The sequence below is a fragment of the Ceratotherium simum genome, chromosome 7, assembly GCF_057802395.1.
Source record: "Ceratotherium simum simum isolate JZ-2026a chromosome 7, ASM5780239v1, whole genome shotgun sequence".
Lineage (NCBI taxonomy): Eukaryota > Metazoa > Chordata > Mammalia > Perissodactyla > Rhinocerotidae > Ceratotherium > Ceratotherium simum.
The window spans coordinates 9,019,066-9,046,152 of record NC_141906.1 but is presented as its reverse complement, the minus strand read 5'-3'; the positions used below and the strand labels follow the sequence as shown (position 1 = coordinate 9,046,152).

The 27,087-nt window shown below is 36.9% G+C and overlaps 1 protein-coding gene across 2 annotated transcripts in view; it reads left to right on the top strand.

Moving 5' to 3' along the window:
- ANO5 (anoctamin 5) overlaps nucleotides 1-27,087 on the top strand; it is a 107,679-nt gene that overhangs the window by 35,068 nt on the left and 45,524 nt on the right. For both annotated transcript variants that reach the window (XM_087433084.1, XM_087433085.1), the window contains exons 4-8: nucleotides 529-642; nucleotides 4,870-4,938; nucleotides 6,043-6,327; nucleotides 12,022-12,135; nucleotides 14,756-14,871. In XM_087433084.1, the coding sequence (XP_087289210.1) occupies nucleotides 529-642; nucleotides 4,870-4,938; nucleotides 6,043-6,327; nucleotides 12,022-12,135; nucleotides 14,756-14,871 (698 nt within the window). The remainder of the gene's footprint in view (nucleotides 1-528; nucleotides 643-4,869; nucleotides 4,939-6,042; nucleotides 6,328-12,021; nucleotides 12,136-14,755; nucleotides 14,872-27,087) is intronic.

Sequence of the window (27,087 nt, the reverse complement as noted above, 5' to 3'; positions counted from 1 at the left end):
CTGCACTGTGGTTTTATTTTAACTCTTCCGAAGTTGAATTAGAAAGTGGCAATTTTATGAAAACATGGTATAAGCATTAATCATAAGTTTATTTTCTTACCAAGAGAGTCATTAATTGGCCTATAATTAACTACACCTCTAAAGCAGTGTGTGACCATGCATTATTTGTTGGACTAATTTGCATGTTTTTTAATGAAGATAACCACTCTCTCTAAATATGCGTTTTGGGATGATGTATACATATATTCATTTTATATTTTGGTCTAATTGCAGCATTTTGTTGTGTGTGTGTGTATTTAGTATGCCTGGGCTTTATTGTTCCGTATATATCTGTCTCCTTCACGGACTTTGACTTGCTAACACGAGCGTCATCTTCTGTTGATAAGAACCCTGGTTATTTGTCTTCGCCAGTCATGTCAGGACTGAGAAGAATTAGACAGGGACCAAAGTTTAGCTAATCCCTTTCATGTTTTTGCCATTTGAAAATAAAACTATGATTTAAAGTTGTGTCATTCATGTCTCCTGCAGTTTAAAAAAGATGAACAAAGCAAAGATTCTATCTTCTTCCGAGATGGTGTTAGGCAAATTGATTTCGTGCTTTCCTATGTTGATGACATAAAGAAAGAAGCAGAGTTAAAGGCGGTAAGTGTTTGTGTGAGAGAAACGGGGAACAATAAAAAGAGGCACCTTCTTTAGTTTCACAGGGATGTTCCCACTGAATTGTGTAGTGAAGGTCAGAGGCCTCTCAAGTGTTCACCGAAAGCTGCAACTCAGTGAGAAGACCACAAAATAGGCAGCCTAAGAATGGGTGTGTAAAGTCAATTTTATTTTTTTTGACATTTCAGACAATAACTTCTTTTTCGTTTTCTTCCAAGCGACTGATATTTTTTTATTCAGCTCACCAATAATGTGACCTCCAAAATTTAAATATGTCTGAATGTAGTATCTATCTTTTATAAGCAGTTTTCATTTTGAAAACATATGGCTAATCCATTCTGTCTGAAATAGCTTTCACATTATGCTCTATTTCTTATCCTATTTTCTTTTCATTTTAACATCACTTTCTAACATATTATTTATTCTTTTGTTTGCTGTGTTCAACAACATAAGTTAAGTTCATAAGACCAAGGATTTTGTCTTGTTCGTTGCTATATACCCAAATGCCTAGAATAGTAGTCGGAACATAATGGATGCTCAATAAATATTAGATATATGAAATAGTGAATTAATATATTAATCCATTATGTGTAAGCATATATACACACACATTTAGTAACATACTTACATAGGAAATAACTGTCATATAAAATAAAAATAAAAAACTATAAGTTTTATCTCCATAAGACCCTATAGATATCCATTTCTGTCCCTTTCATCTACCTCTTCCCTGGAAACCCTTCCACCAGACCTCTGAAATTCATTCACTATCATCATTTTCATCTCTTCTCGGAATGTGCCCTTCCGACCTGGCTCTTGGTTGAGGTTTGTTGCCTTGCCCAACAGTCCCCTCAAGTTGTGGTGGATTGTTCCTTACAGAGCCTTTTTCTGCAGACAGGTGAATGCCTGCCCTCCTTGTGTCTTATTGTTGATTGCAGTTCGTTCTCCCCGTCTTATCCCTAAAGTTCCTGAGCTTTAAATCTCAGCAGAGCTATCACCACCCCGTATTGTTGTTATTAATCTGTTCCTGGGTCTTCCCTTTTATTTCTCAACAGTTTTAGCTCCTGGTTCGTTATCAGGCTCTCCTTTTTCGATTATTGGTAATCTCCGTGTGGACAGAGATGGTTCTTTTGGCACCTAGCCTCTCTGTTTCTTGAACTCCCTTTGCAGTTCTCTTATCCTCTAACTCAGCCCTTCTGTCCCCATTGAGCAGACGTTCAGCATACACTATATTGTTTGTACAAACAGTTTAGGTAAAGTGACCACACTCATCAGTTCTGGGAATGGTGGGAACCCTCCTAAACACCACGTTCCCAGATGCCAGAGCCAACCTTCCAGGCAGGCCTTTCTAAGAGAGTAGTTTCAGTCCTCTTCTATTGACTCTTGTGTACACCTACTGAGGGATATTGCTCTTAGGATTCTTTTCTAAATTATATTTTGTGTTGTTCTTTACTGGGTCATTCCTTTTAGTAAACAAACATGCTGGTAATTCTTCCATATTAAAAAAAAATTAGCAAGAACACAAACCTTCTCATTTTTTTTTTTTTTTGTGAGGAAGATCAGCCCTGAGCTAACATCCATGCTAATCCTCCTCTCTTTGCTGAGGAAGACCAGCTCTGAGCTAACATCTATTGCCAATCCTCCTCCTTTTTTCCCCAAAGCCCCAGTAGATAGTTGTATGTCATAGTTGCACATCCTTCTAGTTGCTGTATGTGGGACGCGGCCTCAGCATGGCCGGAGAAGAGGTGCATCGGTGCGTGCCGGGATCCGAACCCGGGCCGCCGGTAGTGGAGCGTGGGTACTTAACCGCTAAGCCACAGGGCTAGCCCCAAAAACCTTCTTTTGATCTCAGTTTCCCTGCCAGCTACTGTCCATTTCTCAAATTCCTTTCTGCCCGGATTTCTCTTAAACTCATTCCTATCAGGCCTTCACCTCAATCCCTCTGCTCATATTCATATAAATAAATCCAGTGGTCAAGTCTCAACCCTCATCTTACTTCACCTGTTAGCAGCATTTGCCATAGTTTATCATTCTGTTTTCTATTAAGCATGTTCTTCACTTGGCTTCTGGGACTCCACAGTCTCTTAGTTTTTCTCTTATTACACTAGTTGCTCCTTCTCAATCTTTTCTTCTCTCTGATCCCTTATTATTGTAGTGCTTCAGGGTCCAGTCCTTAGTCTTCTTTTCTCAGCCTGCATTGATTTCTTTGATGATACATCCTGTCTCACAGTTTTAAAGCTACGTCTGTGTTAATTCCAAAGTTTACCTGTCCAGTTCATACTTCTCTCCCATATGACTATTCTGCATCTCTACTTGGAAGTCTCAGAGAATCTTAGACTCAGCAGGTCTAAAATGAATTCCTGAACTTCCCTCAAAAGCCTGATCCATTTACAAGTCTTCTCCATCTATAATTATCCATCATACATTTCAAAGCTGCAAAGGATGTAATTTACAATATATTGTAAATAGTCCAGTTAAATCACTTTTTAACATATATCTGTGGAAAGTAAATACTATAGAAATTTGACACCCACCATCATTCATTTAAAAAAATGAACTCTATGAAGAAACCCTTCTTTAACACTTCACTTTTACATCATTTATTTTTCTCCTTCACCTAAAATTTCCATTCCACTTTCCCTGCATATAATCTTTCCTAATGTAAATGTTTTATCTTTGGGAATCTTTTATTGTTTGTTCAATCATAAGTTTGGTAAAACAAATATATGTATATACATTGAAATATTTTTATTTCCTTTAACCATAACAGTCTAAGCCTTAAACTTTTGCTTTTGAGTTTTTTTTACAATTATACAAATGCATAATTGATAAAACATCACGAATATATTATAAAATTTGAAAAGTAATTATCTAATATAAAAAGTAAACTCATCATAAATGCATCAATTAATGAGATGGACAGAGGGGCTTTAAAAAACATTGTCTTTATTCACAGATGAATGAAAATTATTCCTAGAACGAGATGGTTCAGTTTCACCTATATTCCTTTTTTTTATATATATGTTAGTGTAAATTAAGCTTGTTCAGATAAACAAGTAAATTGGAATAGAAAGAGCGTTATTTTAGCAGTTTTAATCTTTATTGAACATCTGAATTATATCCCAAAATTACACAGTGATTTATCATAAAAGTAATGTTTAATGGTCTGTTAGCTAACAATCCTATCAGCTGTGCCTTCAATTTTGTTGAACTTGGAGAATTGGTGACCATATGCCTTGCAAAAACATTTGTTACTATAATGAGAAGAGTTATTCACTTTTTCAGTACTGAAAATAATATTTTGAATGTCCTTCCCCTGCCCCCCATTTTTTTGTTTCCTAGAAGTTGGCAGTTTACCTTACTTTGGTAACACAGAGGAAGGGTAATTACGAGAGGGTAGCTGAGAGGGAGAATTTGCTCCACCGTCATAGACCTGTTTTCATATGTGGTAATAGACTTGTTCTCATAGGTAGTAAACACTGGAAGTGGAGAAAAAAGCACAATGAAATGATCTTTCATTCCTTGTATAGTTTGAAGATATCTCAAGGAACACATGTCCATTTGAAGATGAGCGTCCTGTAATATCCTAGTGAACCCTTTTAAAATTTCCATTACTATGAAATTTTTCCCACTTAAATCATAATTAAGGCCAAAAGATTTTTCAAGAATCAATGCATTGTTTTAAAGCCTACAAGTAAGGATTATTTGCATTTAATTTAATTTTACTTTTTCTAAGTGAAGCTATTCTGTTCTTCAAGATTAAGAAGCCATGATGATATTTTGACTTAAAATTGCATTAAATTTTATTACATAATTAAATTACATAAATTTCAATATCATGAATTGAAGAGTACTGATATCTTTGTAATACTGAGTCTTCCCAACTAGGAGCATGATATGTCTCTCTGTTCATCAAGTTTTTTAAATGTTATTCAGTCAAGTTTTGTGCAGTTTTTCAGATAGAGGTCCTGCACATTTCCTGGAGATTATTCCTAGACATACTGGATTTTTATAGTTATTTTGTGAATTATAGTACAGGGAAAAAGCAATACATGGCACTAAGATGGGGAATACATACGGTACTTTTATTTACAGCCATGGGAGGGGCAGAGGACCATCTGGAGGGACAGTCATTGTGAAACAAGTCTGTTTATCACTGGGCTAATAAAAGAAAAGTTTTCTACATGATTCTATTGGTTTGTTTTTCCACAGGAAAGAAGACAAGTGTTTGAACAAAATCTCAGAAAAACAGGTCTTGAGTTGGAAATTGAAGACAAAAGGGTAAATGTAGTTGTTAATTAGTATCAAAATCTTGGTGTTTGAAGTGTTGTTTTCTCCTGCTCTTGCCTCTGACTGGACAGACTTGTGTTTGGTAGCAACGCAGTAGCCTTTTGGCTACAGATATGTACAGGGGGGATGGTAGGGCCTGCGGTCTTCGGGTGAATAAGTAGGTCAGTGCTCTGAATATGAGATGATGAGTGGAGCACTTTAAAAATAGACATACGTAATTCTATGCAGGATACAAAGATGGTGAAGACGTGGTTTTTGTTTCATATCTATCTAATTTTGAAGGCTGCCTGTCATCTGGCACCCTCACTGGTTAACCTGGCTACCTGGCAGCACAACCTGCTATTTATGCCGAAAGACGTTTTTTCTGCTCAAGAATATGTCAAGTCCTTTTTTTTTTTAACCTCCTGCCATTTACTGGTTTTCTAGAATTTCCTTCATAATTGTTTTTAAAGACCTATTTCAGATGCCACTCTGTCCATGAAACTAATACTCTCTAGTTGTAAATTAACACCTTCTAGTTCTTATTTATCCCTGTTTTTATTGAACTAATAAATATGTATTATACCACACAATCTATAACTTAATTATTCTCCTGTACCCTTGTTGATGAACCCTTATTACCGCAAGTTCTTCCTCTAGGTGTAGGCTGTATGTAGAAGCTGGGGGAAAAGAGAGAGTGCATCTTACACTTTGTGTGTATCCCTCAGTACCCTAAACACAATTCTGAGCTCGTAGCTAGTCACTAAAAACTTAAGAGATTGCCCAGAACCACATACGTATCTGTGGATTTCCGTCTAGTGTACATTGACCCTGAGCTATGTTTTAAAAAATATTCTGTCTTTGTCTGTCTCTGTCTCACACACCTATATATATAACATATATACATATACATACATGTATATGTAAGTATAATATTTATATCTGTTTTGAGAGTTTGCTCTCCTAGAAGTTTTGCTGAAAATTTTCAATAAATTGAAAATGCTGTGACATCTTTAATTTGTTTGAAATTTTATAAAATTTTGTTTCCTTTCTTTAATCAGCTCAGTAACAAACAGATCAGTAATCTTTCTATTATTTTGCCGCCTCGTTATACAGAACTCTGAAGATGGAAGAACTTATTTTGTCAAGATCCATGCCCCTTGGGATGTATTAGTTACTTACGCTGAAGTGTTGGGAATCAAAATGCCTATTAAGGAGAGTGATATTCCCCGAGATGCAAATATCCCCTTGAGCTATCTGGCTGGACCTGTGAAGCTCCCAAGGAATGTGAAGCATCCTCATCCTGAATATTTCACTGCCCAATTCACCAGACATCGGCAGGAACTCTTCCTCATTGAAGACGAGTCAAGCTTCTTTCCATCCTCAGCAAGAAACAGAATTGTAGGTAGAGAAGACCTTTAGCACATCCCTTCAAGTGAGTGACGTGTTGCGTGTACATGTGTGTGAGCGATGCTGTGTCTGCAGGTGTGTCTGCATGCATTTGGTAAGTGTTAGGTGGTATTGGGCAGGTTTAGGTGTCCACTTGGACCAATCAAACCTGTTAACCTCACTACTTCTCAAACTCTTGTTTAAAAACGAATAGTTGACAGTGTGGACACAGTAAAGAAAGAGACATCACGCAATCCTGGGCAAAGCACTTAACTGAGAGCCAGAGGACTTTGATTTTATAAGATCTTTGTAAAATGGCTTCCTAGTCTTAGAGTTTGGTTTTATAAATTCAGTGCATAGTAGGAGGAATACTGGTCATTCCAAATGGAAATGGAATGTTTTAATTTCTTTATCTATAGATAGCGTTTGAAAACCTCAGAACTTTTTCCTTTCATTTAAAACTATTTTCAGTCTTTTGAATAGTAATATTTCCTTTCCATTTGTAGTCCTAAGGTCTTTAAGTTTCCCGTTAAAATCCTCCTCCCGGGGCCCGCCCGGTGGCGTAGCGGTTAAGTGTGCGCACTCTGCGTTGGCGGTCCGGGGTTCACAGGGTCGGATCCCAGGTTCCCACTGACGCACCGCTTGTCAGGCCATGCTGTCGCAGCGTCCCGTATAAAGTAGAGGAAGATGGGCATGGATGTTAGCCCAGGGCCAGTCTTCCTCAGCAAAAAGAGGAGGATTGCAGCAGATGTTAGCTCAGGGCTGGTCTTCCTCCTCCCAAAAAAAAACCTCCCTCCTAAAGAATCATAGTTTCTGTGCCAGTTTCTTCGTGTTAAGACAGGAATAACATCCCCCTCATAGGTTACCCTGAGAATTAAATGAATTGAGGTATGAAAGACTTTGAACGTTTTCCAGAACATTCTAGGTGCTCCCTAAGTGTTAGAGATTGTTATCATTGGTCTGAATTTAGAGGGAAAAAGCTCAGGGTCTTTGTTGCTCTTACCGTCTGTCTGTTGCCTATTAATATGAGCACAAAGTTCCAACAATCACGAGACCCTCCCCCTGAGGCAACTTACCCTCTTCCCTGAGGAATTAGAGGCTTCCTTCCCTTTAGGTTCAGCACTCTTAAGTGTTTAAGAAGGATCTTGAAGTACTCATTTATTTTAGTTCCTAAATTTATTGACAGGAATATTAAACAAAATGTAATGCCTAGAATTTACATATAAAACTGTGAATCTGCAGACTAAAAATTTTCTCCCTTTTCTTACCAGGATTAAAAAACAACAACAACAAACCTAGGAGGCAGTTTTTAAGGGAATAAAGAGCACATGACATGGAATCAGAAGACCTGGTTTCCAGTCATAACTTTGCTACCTTCTAAATAAGATAACCTCTCCTAAAACAGAGATAATAATGAATACCGGCATTATTGGGAGAATCAAATGAAAGAGGAAGCACTCTGCAAACTGTGAAGTACTTCAGATATGCTTGTTAAGTTAGGAAGTTGTTAACAAAAGGCCAGTGACCCTGTGGGAACAAATGAGGAACTGGGTCAGGTGTAGAAATGTCAGTATTCATTTATCTTTATTTGTTCTTTGTAAAGAGGGCCGATACCTTAGGTTAATTCAGCATTAAAACACAACAGTTTTCCCTCCTTCGTAGTAAAGCAATACTATTCTTGCTCTGCTGAACAAGTTATTTGGGAGATTAATGTAGAAAAGTCCCTTCTTCCTATTCTCATCCAGAACACTGTAGTCCACGTATGTGCAAATTGAACAGTTATCACAAGAGCGTCTTACATTGGTATAGAATTTTATGCTTTTCAAAGCATCTTCACAACCATCATGACATCTGTGCCTCATGATATATATTTTGTAATATCTAATACATAGTTATAACATAGTTTTATTAAACATTTCCACTTCTGACAGCTATTGAGTTTGCTTCCAACTTTTCTGATATTATGAACAATTCTGCAGTTTACAACCTGGTAGTTACATATTTCAGCATTTATGTAAATTTTTCTGCAAAATGGATACCACATGTAAAACCTCTGGATCTAAGGGCATGCATATTTAAAATTTTCTATGTATTACACTACCACCTTTTACAAAAAGATATACTATTTTAGAGTTCTAGTAACAACATGAGAGTGCTCAGTTTCCCACATATCTTTCTCAATACTGGAAATTACCCATCTTTCTTTTTCTTTCTTTTTAAATTGTAGCAAAACATAAATAGAGATAGGCCCAAAAGTCATAAGTACAACTCACTGAATTATTACAAAATTAACTTGGCCTTGTAACCATCACCCAGATCAGAAGGGAAAACCTTCCTATCCCCTAGAAGCCCTAGTGCCTCCTCCCAATCACTGTTTCTGTCCTTCTCAGCAGAAGTTGACGCTAACTTCTAACTGCAGAGACAAGTTTAGCCTGTTTTTTAAACTTTATAAAAGTGGAATCATATAGTACGTGTTCTCTTTTAAAGATTTTATTTATTTTTATTTTTTCCCCCCAAAGCCCCAGTAGATAGTTGTATGTCATAGCTGCACATCCTTCTAGTTGCTGTATGTGGGACTCGGCCTCAGGATGGACGGAGAAGTGGTGCCTCGATGCGCACCCGGGATCCGAACCCGGGCCACCAGCATTGCAGCGCGCGCACTTAACCACCAAGCCACAGGGCCGGCCCAGTACGTGTTCTCTTGAGTCTGGCTTCTTTGTCTCAACATTTATTTGGGTGATTAATTTAGCTCTTATATGAGTTTTTGTTCATCCATTTTTGTTACTTTGTATGGAAATTTATTTGTGTATGTGTGTCATGGTTTTAATTTGCATTTGTCTGATACAAATGAGATTGATCTCTTTGTATATGTTTATTGGGCATTTAGATACGCACTTTTGTGAAGTCCCTGCTAAAATCTCTTGTCTGTTTTGCAATTCGGTCTTCTCTTTACTTGTTGATTCTTAGGAACCTTTTATATATTCTTTATATGAGCCCTTTATTCATTATATATTTTACTGATATTTTCCTACTTTGTGCTTCTCTTTCTTTCTTTTAATGGTTTCTTTTGATAAACCAATGTTTTTAATTTTAGTGTAGTCCACTTTCTCAAGCCTTTACTTTAGGAATAATGCTCTTAATCTTTAACTACCACCAAGATTATGAAATTAATTTCCTAAATTATCTTCTAGAAGTTGTATTATTTTACTTTTCCCATTGAGAACTACTGTCCACTTGGAATTAATTTTTATGCATGGTGTGAGATCGAGGCCACTTTTTTCCCCCATGTTTATAGTTATTCGACTTGTACCAATTATTGAAAATATTCACCTTTTCATACTCTCTTACAGTTCCACCTTGGTTATAACTGCAGAATCTAGGTATTCATAGGTCTACTTCTGGACTTGAGTCTGTTGCTTTGATCTTTTTATCTATTTTTGTATCAATGTTGAACTTTACCTGAGCTCTAGTCCTGGAAAACAGGGCCAGTTAAAGAAATGCCCCACTCTTCTTGTTCTGGGAAACTGCTTACTGTGAGGAGCCACCCTTCCCCAAATGACTTAAAGAATATTCATAGATAACCCCCACAGTTTGACTTGACAATACCATTTGCCACATAGTTCATCCTAAATTCACTTGGTAGTTGAAGTGTCCATCAGTGTTAGTTGTCTTTATCCAAGGAAAACATAAAGCTTCTCATACCTCTATGTCAAGCAGGTCGTCACAACCTGGCGCTGGTGCCCAGGCTCCACTCCCACAGAGAGAGGGAGGCGGGGCTCCTCTCCTTCTTCAATCTACAGTTGAGAGAGACGGCTCCCAGAAAACTTCAGAAAAACACTTCTGGGTTGTGAAACTGGCAAGAGGCTTATTTAGCTTTTACAAAGATTTATGTGCATCTCAAACGATAGAGAAAGAATTTATAAGTTCTCTAAAGGAAATGCTCTCAAGAAAGGGAGGTGGAGGAAGTCTTTCCCTTTAGGCACGAGGGCAATTTCAGTTCTTTTAGGCCTATTCTTACTCTTACAGTCTCTCCCATTTGTTACCACCTTATAGTAATAAAGGCCAGACGTAGGCCCTCCATGTTCCTGTTTTTTGTTTCATAAGTGCTTAGTTAAACTGTTTATCCCCGTTGATCCATCAAGACAAAGTACTTGTTAGCTGGATTCACCAAACTTTAATTAAACTTCTTTCTTGCACACAGGACCCTAAGCTTTGATGCACCCTCAACCTCAGCCAACATTGGCATGTGGAATAGTCCTTCCTTAACACAAAGAAAGACACTCCTGGGGCCGGCCTGGTGACATAGCGGTTAAGTGCTCACGCTCCGCTGCGGCGGGCCAGGGTTCAGATCCCGGGCGTCACCGAGGCACTGCTTGTCAACCCATGCTGTGGCAGTGTCCCGTATAAAGTGGAGGAAGATGGGCACAGATGGTAGCTCAGGGCCAGCCTTCCTCAGCAAAAAAAAAAAAAAAAAAAAAAGAAGAAGAGGATTGGCATCAGATGTTAGCTCAGGGCTGATCTTCCTCAAAAAAAAAGAAAGACACTCCTGAATGTGGCTTACTTATCCCTATAAAAGAAAGACCCTTTTCTGCCTGACTTTTCAGACGTTCACAGATCTCCCTGTTGCAATAGTCCCCCTCACCCTCTTGCAATAATCTTTTCAAGTAATGTCTTTCCTAAGTATAGATTTGTTTTTATTTGACAATACCATGCTGTATTTTTTACCGTAGCTTTATCATAAGTCTTAATATCTGGTAGAGTAAAATTTTCCACTTTGTCAACATCCCAAGACAGAGTTCTTATTTTGGTGAATCTCTCCTAAGGAAATAATCCAAAGTATTTAGAATAGTTAATATTTAACACTTTGTTTATAAAAATTAAAACTGCCTTGCATAAATTATGATCTATTTACCAAGATGGAATATTAAGTTGCCCTTAAAATGAGTAACCAGATTAGATAGTGATGATTCAAGGACAACAACCATTCCAATCAACAGTTTCTTAAATGATGAAATGTAACAAAAGGGGGGAAAGGGAAATATATTTAAAACAGTGCTAAAAAGGCCAAATTCAGAAATCAGAAAAGCAGAAATTCTGAAAAGTTGCTGGAAGCCAAAAGGCGGAGAAGATTGAATTGACAGAAATCCAAGAGCAGTGGACACCAAAGCCCAAATTACATGGAGGAGAAAATGGATATAAAGCTATAAGTGATTGCAAAGTAGGTGTAGAGATAATGTTGAGTTAATAAACTCAGATATCACCAAAAGCCCCTGTATAAATCATCAGAGTAATTAACTGAATAAGTGTTCAAAACAGCTTGGCCAAGTATCAATTGTACTCCATATTCCCCTACCCGAACTATTAGTAGCGGTGATACTAGACTCCAAGGTGAAGCCCTGATAATATTAGAAATTCTGGCACAAGGTACTCGCAGAGGAGCTTGGGACAGGACAAGCAAGATAAGTTATGATCCATTCCCCCCTCTCCCCAAGGAAGAGGGCGCTCCCATACCCAGGAGCTAAAATACCTTCAAACTACGCGACCCTACCCTCTACATCTTCTCCCAAACATCAAAGGGAAGGTTCCTTCTGTAGTCAGAGCCCATATCTACATTCAGACCAAGTAGGCGTTGTTAAGTTGTGATTGGAAAAAAATATGGAAAGCATAAAGTTCTGAAATGTATGTCTCTTCATGCTTACCTTGTAGGTATATTATATTCTCTCACGGTGTCCTTTTGGCATAGAAGAAGGGAAGAAAAGGTTTGGGATTGAAAGACTGCTAACTTCTCACACTTATTCATCTGCCTATCCACTCCATGATGTAAGTATACGCTTGGTTTTGAAATACTGAGCCCATTCATTTTCCCTCTTCCACATTCAGGCGTTGACTTGTTGGGAGAGAGAATTTTCTATTTCCTTCCTTTTTCATGACAGGTTGCTTAATTCTCTTTCATGTTGGGAAAATCCCCAAAGACTCCTTGTTCCAAGCTGAGAACTTTACCAGCTATGCTGAAACACATAGTTAATGCCTCGTCACATTGGGGTTTCAATGGAAATTCATTAAAAAATTTATTACATTTGCACATAACTTTTCTTTAGAACCCATATTGAAAATAGTAGTCACATTAAAAGCACATTTTAGAACATAATATTTGGAAATTTCTATCTGAATCCGTCAGATCTTTTCTCATTTATACACTTTTGAAGCCATAAAGGACTTAAATTACATGCATTCATATATGCATTCATCAAATACAGATTTGGTTTTAATTACATGTTAAGCATTCTGTTAAGTATTATTGGAACACAATCATGAATCCAAGCTCACAGACTAAGAATTTTTGGGAAATAAAGCATATGTACAACTGCAGAACAAGCTAAAGTCTTCAGCCCATAAGAAAGATTCAGACAAGTGAAATTCAGAAAATTCTGTACAAAATTCTTTGTACAATGATTCTTTATACAAAAATATCGAGCTTTATAAGTTCAACAAAGAAGTGACGTTTTATATGATGCACCTATTCAACCAAATGTGAAAACTTGGCTTGACAACCAAGATAGCCTAGTTTCTGAGGGAAACCTTTCCGTTTAAATTTCACCCCTGTTGGCAGTAGACCTCATGTGGCTGCATGAGGTCTAGTATGTAAGCTACTTAGAGTTCATCCCTTGGAACTTCCATTTGTTTTGTTCCTGTTTTACTCTGTCATACTTAAAAGACTTTTTGATGATGTGCTCTCTTTTCGAGAAACACATTCCTTGGGAATGTAGAAGAACCAAGTATCTCCATTTAAACAAGGAACATCAAATCATTGCCCAGGTTTTGAAGGGAATGTTGCTGTAATCCTTTCCAAAAGCCCAGAGCCAAACTCGCTCTTTTCCAGGACTTAAACTATTGTGCCAGGTTTACTCTGTCAGTATTTTTTCAACAGGATGAGAATGGACTCTAGGTCTGTTCAACACTGGTTAGTTGATTATCTTTGATATGATTCCTATAACGGTCCAGCAGAATTTTCCAAAATAGTACAGGAATATCAATTCAGGTGAATTTAACTTAAGTGTCAGAGAAACCATCCTCCGCTTCCCAAGCACCCCCAAGCACCCCCCCCCAAGTTTTTTCCCTGAGGCAAAAGAATTTCTAGAGGATTATGGATTCTAAATAATGCCACAGGCGTTTGGTAAAGAAGAGAGATCTACAGTGGGTTGATAAACACTTTGCAATGTGTTCTTTATCAGTCTTTCTTCACAAAAGGGCTCATTCCTTTTTTGAAGATTTTGAGGATTTTTTTGTTTGTTTGTTCGTTTTTAGGGCGTTAATTCTCCTCTTACTATTACCAGGTCATAAAGCCCAACTAATATCCTCAGTCACCAGCAAAGTTAATCCATGCATCTAGACTTCCATTAGAGTCCTTCGTGCTCACCAGAAAATCAGTGTTATTGAGCTATTATTAGAGATAACTATAACTTACTATAACTTACTGTTAATTTTGCTTTTTTTCTTTCTTCTCTCCTGAATGCAAGTTTAGGTACTGGTTTTCCCGTATGTGCTTTAAAGAATAATTTTTCAACATTCCCAAATAGGCTGCTCTTTTCTTTTTTTCTATTTCATTTTTCAAGATTCAGTAGGATTAGCTGCAGCAGAAGAAAAAAGTTGGAACCTGGATGATATAAAATCTTATACCTTATCATATAGAGATTGTCACGTGTGCTTAATTTTAAATTGGATATTTATTCAATGTCTTTTCAGCAGTTCACTTGTGTAGGTAAACGGTTAAAAAGAATGTATTGAACAGCTGTGTGTAGACGGTACTCTGCAGGGCCCTAAAAGGATGTGAATATAGCTCCGCGGTACCTACAATAGGGAAAGAACTTGGGCGTAAAACTGTACTGAGGCTCTCAAGTGCTGAAGTTTGTTGTATATATTTTAAGTTCTTTGGGAAATGTGTGTCAGTGGTGGCAAGTGAGGACAAGATGTGCTCCCTATAGGAGATTCCTGTCATAGCTCTGTGACTTTGGATCACTCACTTAACTTTGCTTGGGGTTTAATTTTTCCATCTGTAAAATGAAAGTGTTAGCCTGTTTCTAAAGTCTTAGCCAGTTGCATAGTTATATGAATCCCGGAGCCATGACTATTATATTAGAATTTGAGTAGAGAAGAAAGGGCATTCAGGTGAAAGGAAGAGCTTGAGTAAAGGCAAGGTCTCAAACTTTAACTTGTATTTTTAAATAACTGGGTGCCAGAATTTAGTAAATAAATCACAGTTCTATAGTTCATTGCAGATGTTAGTAAAAAATTCCACACCAACGGAATATGAAAATCCAAATCTAGAAGTAAAAGGGAACATTTGCTTCATTTACTAACCTTCTTATGAAAACAGTATTCATTTACTTCCCCCTTGTCTTTTGCTCTGTCGTTCAAGTCCTTTCTTCTTGAATATCTCTAGGGTCAATACTGGAAGCCGTCAGAACCTCCTAACCCTGTCAATGAAAGGTATACACTTCGCCAGAACTGGGCTCGATTTTCCTACTTTTACAAGGAGCAGCCTTTAGATTTGGTTAGGTAAGTTTCTTACACATGATCAAACTGATTAAAACTTGATGATGTTATTTTTATTTACACTGGCATCATATTGATTCTTTTTACCTCTATTTTCACCCACTACATTTTACACCTTCCCAGTTTGATATGTACACTATCATTTAGTCGTTCATTTGTGAGCAGAATGCTGTTGCCAGAACGCTCTAAACCACTGTGTGGAGATAGCCCGGTGGTTCAGAGGTTGGCCTTGGTATTTACGCAGGTGGGTTCAAATCCAAGTTCTTCCTCTTAGGAGCTGTATAAACTTGGTCAAGTTACTTAAAATCTGTGAGGCTCATCTGTAAAAAGGGAATAGCAGTACTCCTTATGAGCTTATCTGATAGTTAAATGAGATGTATAGCTTTTGGCATAGGGGCTAGCACTTAGTGCTTAATATGTGCTAGTTTTGTTTTGTTTTTTCTGAGTCCAGGAGTTTAGAAGATAGCAGAAAGGTTGTATATGGGTGTTGGTGTGTATGTGTTGATCTCAGAGAGCTGTGATGACAATTATTGTATAACCTCAATTCCTTTTTTTTTTTTTTTTAATCTTTTGCCTCAAGTAATTGACAGGCTTAGTATCTGACCCTGTCTGAGTTCCAGGCTCTTAGCCTATTTCCTTAGACAGTTTTCTTAGCTAAGCAAGAAGACTATGGTTGCAGGTTCCTGCTTTGAACCATAACAATACCACATACATACAGGCTGTTAGGAGACTCCGGGTATGATTTCAGTAAAGGATCAGTCAGATCACTGACCTCTGGTTGCTGTTTGTTGTTATGTGCCGGCAAGTTGGCTCCGACCCCTGGGAACCCTGTGAATGAGTGGTGTCCACCATGTCCTGTCCTCAACAGCCTAACTCAGCTCCTGTAGACTCATGCCTATGGCTTCCTCTGTGGAGTCAATCCATCTCATGTTTGGTCTTCCTCTTTTCCTGCTGCCTTCTACTTTCCCCAGCATTATTAGCTTTTCCAGAGAATCCTGCTTTCTCATGATGTGCCCAAAATAGGACAGCCTCAGTTTTACCATTTTTGCCTCCAGAGAGAGTTCAGGTGTAATTTCCTCTAGGACCCACTTGTTCATCTTTCAGGCAGCCCAGGGTATCTATAGAGCTCTCCTCCAACACCGTATGGCAGATGAATCCATTTTTCCCTGTCAGCCTTCTTCACCGTCCAGTTTTGCACCCATACATAGTAATTAGGAATATGAGGGTGGATAATCTTGCCTCTAATGACACTTCCTGACACTTGACGATCTTTCCTAATTCTTTCATTGCTGCCCTTCCAAGTCTCAGCCTTGATTTCTTGGCTGCTGTCTCCATTTAAATTGATGACTGAACCAAGGTACACACAATCTTTAACAGTTTCAGTGTCTTCATCGTCTACATTAAAGTTGTGTGGTTCTTCTGTAGTCAAGATTTTTGTCTTCTTGATGTTCAAATGCAGTCCTGCTTTGGCGCTTCCTTCTTTCACTTTTGTCAGAAGTCGTTTCGAGTCATTGCTGCTTTCTGCCAGTAAGATGGTGGCATCTGCGTATCTTAGATTGTTGCTGTTTCTTCTGCCAATTTTCGCTCCTCCTTTGTCTGAGTCTAGCCCAGCTTTTCATATGATACGTTCTGCTTGCAGATTAAACAAATAGGAAGATAAAATGCACCCTGTCTGACACCTTTGCCTATAGGAAACCATTCTGTCTCTCCATATTCTGTCCTGACAGTGGCTTCTCGTCCACAATACAGGTTATACATCAGGACAATCAAGTGCCGAGGGCCCATTTCTTTCAGAGCAGCCCATAGCTTTTCATGATCCACACAGTCAAAGGCTTTACTGTCATCTATACAACAGACTAACTTTCTGAAATTCTTTGGAGCACTCCAGTAGCCAATGAATAATCACAATTAGATCTCCTGTGCCTCTCCCTTTTCGAAATCCAGCTTGGATATCAGGCATTTCTTGCTCCATATGAGGTAAAGACGTTTGTTGCACCACTTTACTTGCATGGGAAATTAGAGCAATGGTCCTATAGTTAGTGCACTCCTTGGCATCTCCTTTCTTGGGGATTGGGATGTGTATTGATTGTTTCCAGTCTGTAGGCCACTGTTTTGTTTCCCATATTTGTTGGCATATTCTTGTTAGGATTTTGACAGATTCAGTCTCTGTGGCTTGAAATAAGTCTATCGCTATCCTGTCTCCCCTGGAGACTTATTTCTTGCCAGTGCTTTCAGGGCAGCTTTCACTTCCCATTCCAGGATTATGAGTTCTTCCTCACAGGCAATATCTTTTACTTGATGATTTATGTTTGTACCGCTGTGCTTGCACAGCAGGACACCATCCTTTCAAGTAGACTGATTTCAATGCATACATCCAAATCAATTGAAATGTTATCTTAACGGTTTCGTTTAAGGCAAATAAGAGGGGAAATTTCTAAGAATAAATAAAAGACAGCATTTATAAACTGGTGCTTTCTGTAAATCATTATATGAACTCTTTGTTGGATGGACGTTTTAATTGTTTTGAATAATGGTCATTTAATTTTTCAAATTATAAAAGTAGCACATTTATCAAAAACAAGTTCAACTAATAAAGAGATGTGTGAAGTTTTAAGTGAAATTTCACCTCCATTGAACTCTGCAGAAGTAACTACTCTTGATTTGGTAATATCTGCTCAGTCTTATTTTTAGGTGCATGCATAATAAAACACATACAGAAAAACATTTTTTTTCTCCTAGAGTAGTGGCATCGTTATTTACTTTTTCGCTGAGATTTTCTTTTTTCACTAAATAATCTAGTATTGGTACCCTTCCCTGTGAATACACACAGATCTGTCTCATGCTTTTTAACCGAACACAGAGTGCCATATTATAAATTTTGCGTAATTCATTTATCTGTTTTTGTATTGAAAAACATTATGCTGTCCCCAATTTTTCACTATTACAATCAATACTGCTAAGAACATTGGCAGACATTGTGTCCTTGGAGAATATTTTCATAGTATATCTTCAAAGACGTGAAGTTGTCAAAAGGAAGCTTTACATATTTTACATTGTTCAGAATATATTGAGAGTATTTATTCACCAGCAGTTGTTTCTGCCTACAGATGTTTCTGCTATAAGTGTTCCCCAAAGGTTTGCATTTGTAACCCTGGATATACACAGACACATTATATATATCACAGGTCCGTGCGGGTGTACCTGGTTAGCGCTCGGCTAATCTCCTTTTACAACAGAGGGGAAGCTCAGCTATTTGATGAGATGTCAGCATCTAGCTTAAATTTAGTAACTTTTAAAGTTTTTCATTCTATTATTATAATAACTTTCCATTTATAGCAAGTTATACTGTTTTTCCATTTCAGTGTGAGAGAATTTTTTAAATAAATTTAAGTATTTAACAAAGTTTAGTGTAAAGAATTGATAACTAGGTGTAAAGTTTTAAACTAGGTAACTGAAAAGGCAAAAAAGAAAACACTATGTAGCAGTTGCAGAAAACAGCTATTATCCCTGGGGTTTCTTTTCAGTGGTTATGTAAGATAATATCCTTATTCTTAGGAATAGACAATGAAGTATTTAGGGGCAAAGGACCATAATATATTCAACCAACTTACTTTCAAAGGGTTCAGAAAAAGATAGTTTTTTATATATATATATGTATAGTTGTAAAAGGAAATATATATATGGAGAGAGAGTGCAAATGGAGCAATATTTTTACAATAAATAAAATTTTACAATAAATTAAAAGGTATATGGATGTTATTTGAGTTATTCTTGCAGCTTTTCCATATATTTGAAATTATTTCCAAATTAAAACTTCAATAAAAGGAGAGACCAGAAATAGATCCGTATTGACATATATGGTCAATTGATTTTCAACAAAGGTATCTGGTCACTCATTGGGGAAAGGATATTCCTTTCAACAAATGATGCTAGAACAAATGGATATCCATATGAAAAACATGAATCTTGACCCTTTCCTGTACAAAAATTTAAACCAACTTGAAATGGATCAGAGAACTAAGTATAAGGACTAAAACTACAAAACTTCTAGAAGAATATATAGGAGAAAAATCTGTGTGACCTGGAGTTAGGCATGGACTTTTCAGATAAGACACAAAAAGCACAATTTAAAAAATGGATAAATTTGACTTCATTACAATTAATAATGTCTGTACTTTAAAAGATGCTGTTACAAAGATAAAAAGGCAAACCGTAGAGTGGAGAAAATACTTGCAAACCGTTATCAATAAAGGACTCTTAACCAGAATATTTAAGGACCTCTTACAACTCAATAATAATACAAAATAATTAAAAATGGACATAAAGATTATAACAGATTCTTCAATAAAGAAATCTATTTATGGATGGCCAATTAGTACATCAAAATACAAACAACATCTTTATCTACTAGAGGAACAAAAATTAAAATGTCATTGAGATAGCACTACACACCCACTAGAATAGCTAAAATCTAAAAGATGGACAACCATAAATGCTGACAGGAAGGCAGAGCAACTTGAAATCTCAAACATTGCTGGTGGGAATGCAAAATGGTATAGCAACTATTACCACCCAATGTGGGGCCTTCTGCTCGCTGCAAGACATGCCAATAGTCAAGAGGCAAGCTGGTAGGAGAGAAAGGGCTTTTTTATTACAGGTTGCTAGCAAGAGGGAAGATGGCCGACTCATGTCCAAAAGAACCAGCTTAAGGGGGCACGAAATCTTACAGCAGTTATATAGGCCATTAGGTTATTGGGGGGGTTAGGAATGTTGACTCTCTGGTGTTACAGACTGGGAGTGCCACACCAGGTCTTTCAGTTTTCACTGATGATGGCTATCAGCATAGATTCGCTGTTCGCGGGTCATCACATTCCTAAGGAACTCAAAAAGCAAAGTTATCATCTTATCGCAGCTGGGAGGTACAGGCACAAGCAGGGGTCATAAAATCTACAGAGCAGGTAGATCTCCTGGAGGGTGCAGATCCAGCTGGGTTAGTTTGTCAGAGGTCATTCAAAGGTACAATAGGGTTTTTCTTTTCTACAGTATGGCTTCCCTTATGTCAACCTTGTCTTGAGCCGGTATCACAACTTTGCAAAACAGTTTGACAGTTTCTTATGAAATTAAATATGCACTTTCTATATGACCCAGCAATTCCACTTCTAAGTCTTCGCTAAGGAAAAATGAAGCATGTATCCACAGAAACGCCATTACTTGAATGCTCATATCTACTTAACTTATAACAATAAAAAACTGGGAGCCACCCGAACGTCCATCAACTGGTGAATGGATAAACAAATTATTATGTATTCGTACAGTATATTTTTTTCTCAGAAATAAAAAGAAGTAAATTACTAATACATGCAACATGAGGAATGAATCTGAAAAGCATTAGGGTAAAGAAAAGAAGCGGGCCACAAAAGGCTACATACTCTTATGTTTCCATTTATAAAACATTTTTCTGGAAAAGGCATAACTATAGGGACCCAAACCAAAGTAGTGGTTTCCCAGATCTGGATGTTGGGGAAGAGATTAATTACAAGGGGTACAAGGGAGCCTTGGAGATGATGGAGATGCTCTGTATGTTGATTGTGGTGGTGGTTACAAGAGTGTGTGCATTTGAACTTATTGAACAATATGCTTAAGCCAGGTATATTTTATTGTATGTGAATTATACCCCAATCAGTTTGACTAAAAAAAACCCACTCCTCCAAGAGGATTTACCTTCTGGGATGGGGGATGGGATGGTGTTTGGTGAAGAAACTCAGAGGGGGGAGGAAGAACTTCTCCTTGGAGAATTGAGCACCCCTGGCTTGGAAGAGCTGAGATCCTTAAACAGTGGCCTGGAGACAGTATTGAAAGCTGTCCCCCAAAGATATTCCTAGTATAGGTGAGACGCATCTGGGGATTCCCCAGGAGACTGGGAAGGAAACGAGGCAAGAGATGGGGGCTAAGTTGTGCAGCTAGGAAGTGGCAATTGAATAGTGAAATACTGGCTTCATACTTAGTGGGATCTCATTTGTGCCATGTGCCAGTTATTAAGCTCCAGCCCACTTTTCTATAATTTGCTTTGTGAAATTGAGGCTGGAACTCTGAAAACCCGAGTTTGTATGGTACATACAAAACATGTATGTACACGTTTTGCCTGTTGGCTCACTGTTAGGCTCTGCCAGAAAGAGGCACTGAGGAGCCTGAAAGACTGGAGGAGGAGGAAGGGGTTTGTTTTCATTGTTTTTAATGGGTTTCCTGTTTGCTTCCTGTGAGCATTTCCCCCATCAATGCTTCTTTTACTGGCTGTGGCCATGCTTGCCTGTTGCTGCAGCTGAATGCAATTTGCAATTTTCCCAACACTTGAAGAACTGGCCCCCTCAAACCTCCTGTGCGATACCAGCACCAGCTGCCTTCTTCTCCTGTTATTCGTTAGAGCCAACCAATTTCATGGTTTTCTGCTTAATCTTTCCTGTGTTTATTTTTATAAAAAGAAGCAGATATATGTATTAGCTAAAATTTCTCCTTCACTGTTAAAAAAAAAGTGGCATTCTCATATAGACTCTTTTGCACTTGGCTGTTTTCACTTAATAAATCATGAAGATCAATCCATATGAATTCATAGAGGCATTTCTCATCCATTTTATGGCTTCATGGTACATCAGTATGTGTATTTGGACATTTAGGTAGTTTCTAGTGTTTCGTAATTATAAAAAGATGCTTCAGTGAATAACCACATACATATGTATTTTTGTGTTGTTGGGAGTGTATCTTCAGGGTGAATCTCCGTATGTAAGATTGTTGGGTCACCCAGTAAATGCATATGTAGTCATTCACTGGGATTGGACCATTTGGAATTCTCACCAGCAATGTATGAAAGTACAGAGTGCACTGTCAAGTTTTCTAATTGTTGCTAAGCTGATGGATGAGATATGATATTTTTGTGTATTTTAATTTGCATTTCTCTTATTATGAATGAAGTTGAACTTTTTGTGTGTTAAGGGACATTTTTGTATCTTTTTTAATGAATTATCTATTCATATTTTGTTCTATAGGATTTTTATCTTCTTTCTCAATGTTTATAAATTCTTTATATACTGAGGATTTATAACACTTTATCTGTGATATATATTCCTGGTATTTTCTCCAAGTTTGTCATTTGTATTTCAGCTTTGCTTATGGAGTTTTTTGTTTGTTTGGTTGGTTGGTTGGTTTTTGCTCTGTAGAAGTATTTTTTTTTTACATGAAGTCAAATTTGTCAAATTTTTTAATTGCGTTTGGATTTTTAGTGACAGAATGCTTTTTTATATGCACAAGTTTTAGAGGAATTCACCCACATTTTCTTCTATTTGCATAGTTTTTTTTTTTTTATATGTTTCGATTCCTGATCCATTTGGAACTTATTCTTGCATGTTATTGTGAGGAATAGATCTGATTTTATCTACTTTGTCCCAACGCCATTTATAAGAAAGTTCATCATTGCCCCAGTGATTTGAGGTACCACCTTTATCATATACTAGATTTCTCTATGCAGTTGAGTTTATTTCTGGCTGTTCTGTTCTAATCTGTTTATCTTGCTAACTATTCGTGTACCAGTACCAGGCTGTTTTAATTATAGCAGCTGTGCTATAGTATGTTTTAATATCTAGTGGGACTAATACCTCATCATAGCTCTTACAGTGTTTCCTTTTGCATTCTGTATGTTTATTCTTCCATATAAACTTCAGGATCAACTTCCTTAGCTCTTTATTAACAAAGATTATTGGTATTTTTATGGGGATTACATTAAGTTTATAAATAAACTTAGGTAAGCCTGATATTTTGATGATATTGAGACATTCTAATCAAGGGAAATGTATGTCAAGGAAAAGGTATATTTTTTTCAAGCCTACTTTTGGGTTTTTCAAGAGTGTTGTAGAATTTTCTTTGTGTAGGTTATGAAACTTTCTTAAATTTAATCCTAAATATTTTATGGTTTTTTTGCTATTATAAATTATGTATTCTCTTACATTATATCTTCTAGCTGGTTATTATTTATATATTGAATGCTATTGATTTTTGTGTGTTAATTTTATATTCTGATGCCTTGATGAATTCTTTATTTGAATTAGTTTTATCATTGATTCTTTGAGGCTATCCAGGTATATTATCATGTCATCTTTAAGTAGAAATATTTTATTTTTTCTTTACCAATTCCTATATCTCTAATTATTTTCTTTTGTGTATTTGCATTGGCTAATAATTTCAGAACAATGTTAACAGTGGAGATAGTGAGTGTCCTTGTCTTGTTCCCGATCTTAGTGGAAATGCCTCGTGTAGGAAATCCTTTTGCCCTTGTACATTACCTTATCATTTTGCCAGGCGGCTTTGAGAGTTTGTTTGTTTTAAAGTCTGGTTGTTTTAACATATTATGTCTTGGAATTGATTGTTCTAAGTCAGTTTTGCCTGGATCCTCCTGGATCCTTTCAATATGTAGCTTCTATTTTTGTTTTTTTCTGGAAAAAGAACACTTTCCAAAGTGGAAAGTGTTCTTGGGTTATAATTTTAAATTATTATTTCTTTTCCAGTGTTTTGATTGTTTTCTTTGGACTCCAATTATATGCATTTTTGGTCTCTTTTGCCTGTTTTCATATCAAACAATTTCTCTGAGACCCTTTTTACTTCTTTGTGTCATTTTCATTCTTTTTATAGGTTTCCTATTTTTCTTATTGTCTTTTATTAGATTTTTCACTTAATTCTTTCATTCTTCTCTCTTGAATACCTCATAATTTCAGCATCAGTTCCGATATGATTTTATATGATTTTTCTTTTTCCTGTCTTTCTGGGAGTTTACTTCTTTTTTTTGTTTATTACTGTTTTTCTCCACTTTTCTTCTTATGTTTATCTTTCTGGTATTTTCTTCTATTTGTAATTATTTATGTGAGAACATTTAATTCAGTTTGTAGTGCTTTATTACAGTATTTCTCATGGTCTTTTGGGAAAATTTTCATTAGCTGAAATCATTTATTTCACATTTTTAGTTTTTTAAATATAGTTTTGTGTAGACATGGTCTGCTTTTTTCTATTTGTGTTAGTTCACAGAGTTTTTGGCATTAGAGTTCCCTCTTTGGTTCGATCTTTCTTATTCCATGCCGTTTCTTTTATGGCTGATGGTGTGTGGTTGTCATGTGCTATTTCTTCATTTCTACGAGATCCTAACTATCCCTCTTGTTTCCTTCTTTCTCTTTACTGCCACACCTTTAAGGAGTACCACCTTTATATCTGATTTTTCCCCAGAAACGTTGCTTTTCTGAGGCTGCGACTTCCAGTCTTGCTCATTTTCAGATCTCCTCCTTTTAGCTAATGCTATGAATGACCAGGTCCCAACATGTGGTCAGTATTATGGCATTTAGTGAGACTGTTTTTCCAGGGGTTATTTTGTCTGTGTTTGTCTAATGTCTCTACCCTACTTTACCTTTTTTCCCTATCATTTCATAAGCGTCTTCTTCAGTGCTCTCTGTACCTCAGGTTTGTGGCAGCAGGTGGCAGGTGCTCTGTTGGAATTGGCTTTATTTCTTTACTTACAGGTCATTTGAAGATCATGGTGTTCTCTGTCATGATGCTGAAGGCCTGTATCAGGTGTGGTTTTATTTCCTCTCCTTGTTGATTTTATGGTTTTGGGGAAGATTTTGTGGGAAAACTTGATAAAAATAAAAATATCCTTAGAAAGAGAAGGAAATTGTCCACAGATGCATAATTACAATGCACACGTTCCTTTAATGAGCATTTATTAAGCATCACTAGATATCAGGCAGGAAGCTAGGACTACAAAGATAATCACAACGTGGTTTCCTAACATGAATATATTTGCAGGAAGACACACAAATGCATAAGAATTAGAGCAGAGTGATACTCATGAAAGAGCACAGAGGAGAAAGCACCTGCCTTTATGACAACCTGAGGGAGAGGTTCTCAGCTCTTCTTCTCGAGCTGTGTCTTGAGAGACAAGTGGCAGGTTGCTAGGTGAACAAGGGAGGTAAGACTACCCTGGCAGAGAGAACATGTCCCGAGCACTGAGCTGAGGAAGAGCGTGTGCGTTGAGTTCTTCGTTTAGGGGTAGTAGCAGGTGAGATTGATGAATGTTTATCAGAAACAAAATCGTGAAGAACACCGCTAAGATGAAGGGAGGAAACCTGTGAAGGAGGAAAAGGACATCGTTCAATTTTTTCTCTAGAAACATCACCCTGTTGGAAACAGGGAAGGTAGTTTAGAAGGATGCAAGACTGAAATTAGGGAAGTGAGGAGGCTATTAAAATTTTCCAGTAATAGATAGTGAAGGTCATATCCAAGTCACTGGTGACAGGAAAGAGAGGACACTGTGGATTAGAAAAAGGTTTTTATGACGGAATTTATTGGACCTAGTGGGTGATTGGATATGGAGGATTAAAAACCAAAGGGAAAGACAGGATGACTTGGGGTGCCTAGAAAGAGATTTAGAATATAGGAATTTGAATTCCTAGATTTCACATATTTTATGTTATCTCTACACCAAACTTAAATTCCATATCCAAATCTTTGTAAACAGTTTTACTGCCTTTTCAGCACTGATCATTTTATCATAATAGATTATATTTTTTCAAGAAAAATGGGAATGCCAAGGTTGCCATCATTGGTGTATCAGTCTTGAATTTTATATGCCCTCTAATCCTATTTTTTCTTTCCAATTTAAGAGCTCCATATAATTTTTCTTTTGATAGCACCTATTTTGGGTGGCTTAATACTTAGAAATAAAATTGATATACTGCTATATAGCAAATAGCTTACAATAAATATATTTACAGTGAATATAATGGTGCTTTTAAAATGCCAAGACAGTGTAATAGCTAAGTTTCTCAAATGTCCATGAATTCACTATAAAAATGAATCTCTTTAGACCAAATGTTTGCATTTGTTCATTCATTCCTCAAGCCTGTATTCAGCTCAGTTATATCATCATTCCTTTGATTATTTGCTAGGTCTCAGACTAGGTTCTAAGTCCTGGGAATACAAAATTAGACCAGTGCCTTCTCACAAGATCTCACAACCAGTATTAGTGAATGTCTTCTACCATCAGATGTTGTGTTAGATGGTATGGGGCCACAGATGAGTTCCAAGTCTAGTAAGTGAGATGGAGAGGTTAAGAAATACCATAGGTGTAAATATAAGGCACATTTTTCTAAAAAATTAATACTTAAAAGAAAGGATTCTACTCATATTTCAGTCTTTCTTTGTGTGTGAGGAAGATTAGCCCTGAGCTAACATCCAATGCCAATCCTCCTCCTTTTGCTGAGGAAGATTGTTCCTGGGCTAACATCTGTGCCCATCTTCCTCTACTTTACGTGGGACACCGCCACAGCATGGCTTGACAAGCAGTGCATCAGTGCGCGCCCGGGATCTGAACCCACAAAGCCAGGGCCGCTGCAGCGGAGTGTGCATGCTTAACTGCTATGCCACCGGGCCGGCCCTATTTCAGTCTTTTTAGAGTGTCTCATATTATTAGATTTCTCTCATTTTCTTTGTAATGAATAATAAGATAATTTAACACCTTAAATGTTCTTTTAATAATGTATACATTTTTACGATAATAGAAATCTAAGACAGTCTCTATCTTTTTGCACTCTTAAGAGATGGTTTAGTTGTTAATCTGTTATTGTTAAGATCCCCAAGCCCAAAGTTTAGTAAAATAATTTCTACAATTCCATATATAATAAATGCTCATCTGAGGATTTCTCTTTTTGAGAATCTTTTTAATACTAATTAAAGGTCTGCAGTTCTTGAGGACGTTTTTTTTAAATTCTCAAGAAATAAGATTCTTGTAATTTGAAAGGGAGAAAATGTGGTTCTTTAACTGGATATTGAAATATCCAGTTCTTTGTGAATTTCTGAAGAATTTTTAGGTTAAATCTATGGTAGTAATATTGATGTTTTACCTTCAAAAATTTATTGATTCTGTAACTTTTAAAACTTCAAATGGAAATAGACATGGTGAATAGTAAATTCCACAAATCAAATATTTTTATCCTTTTTTTTAGATTTTATGTTATTCACTATTGCAGTATTTGCTTTCTTTACAGTAATTGCTATAGTTTTCAGCAAAAAAAAAAAGGAAAAAAGCAAGTCCACTCATCTAAGTGTGAGTGAACCTTAGGAAGTTGTGAATGGCAAATTAACAAGGGCATGTGATGGAATTATAATTCAATTTCAAGTTTACAGTGA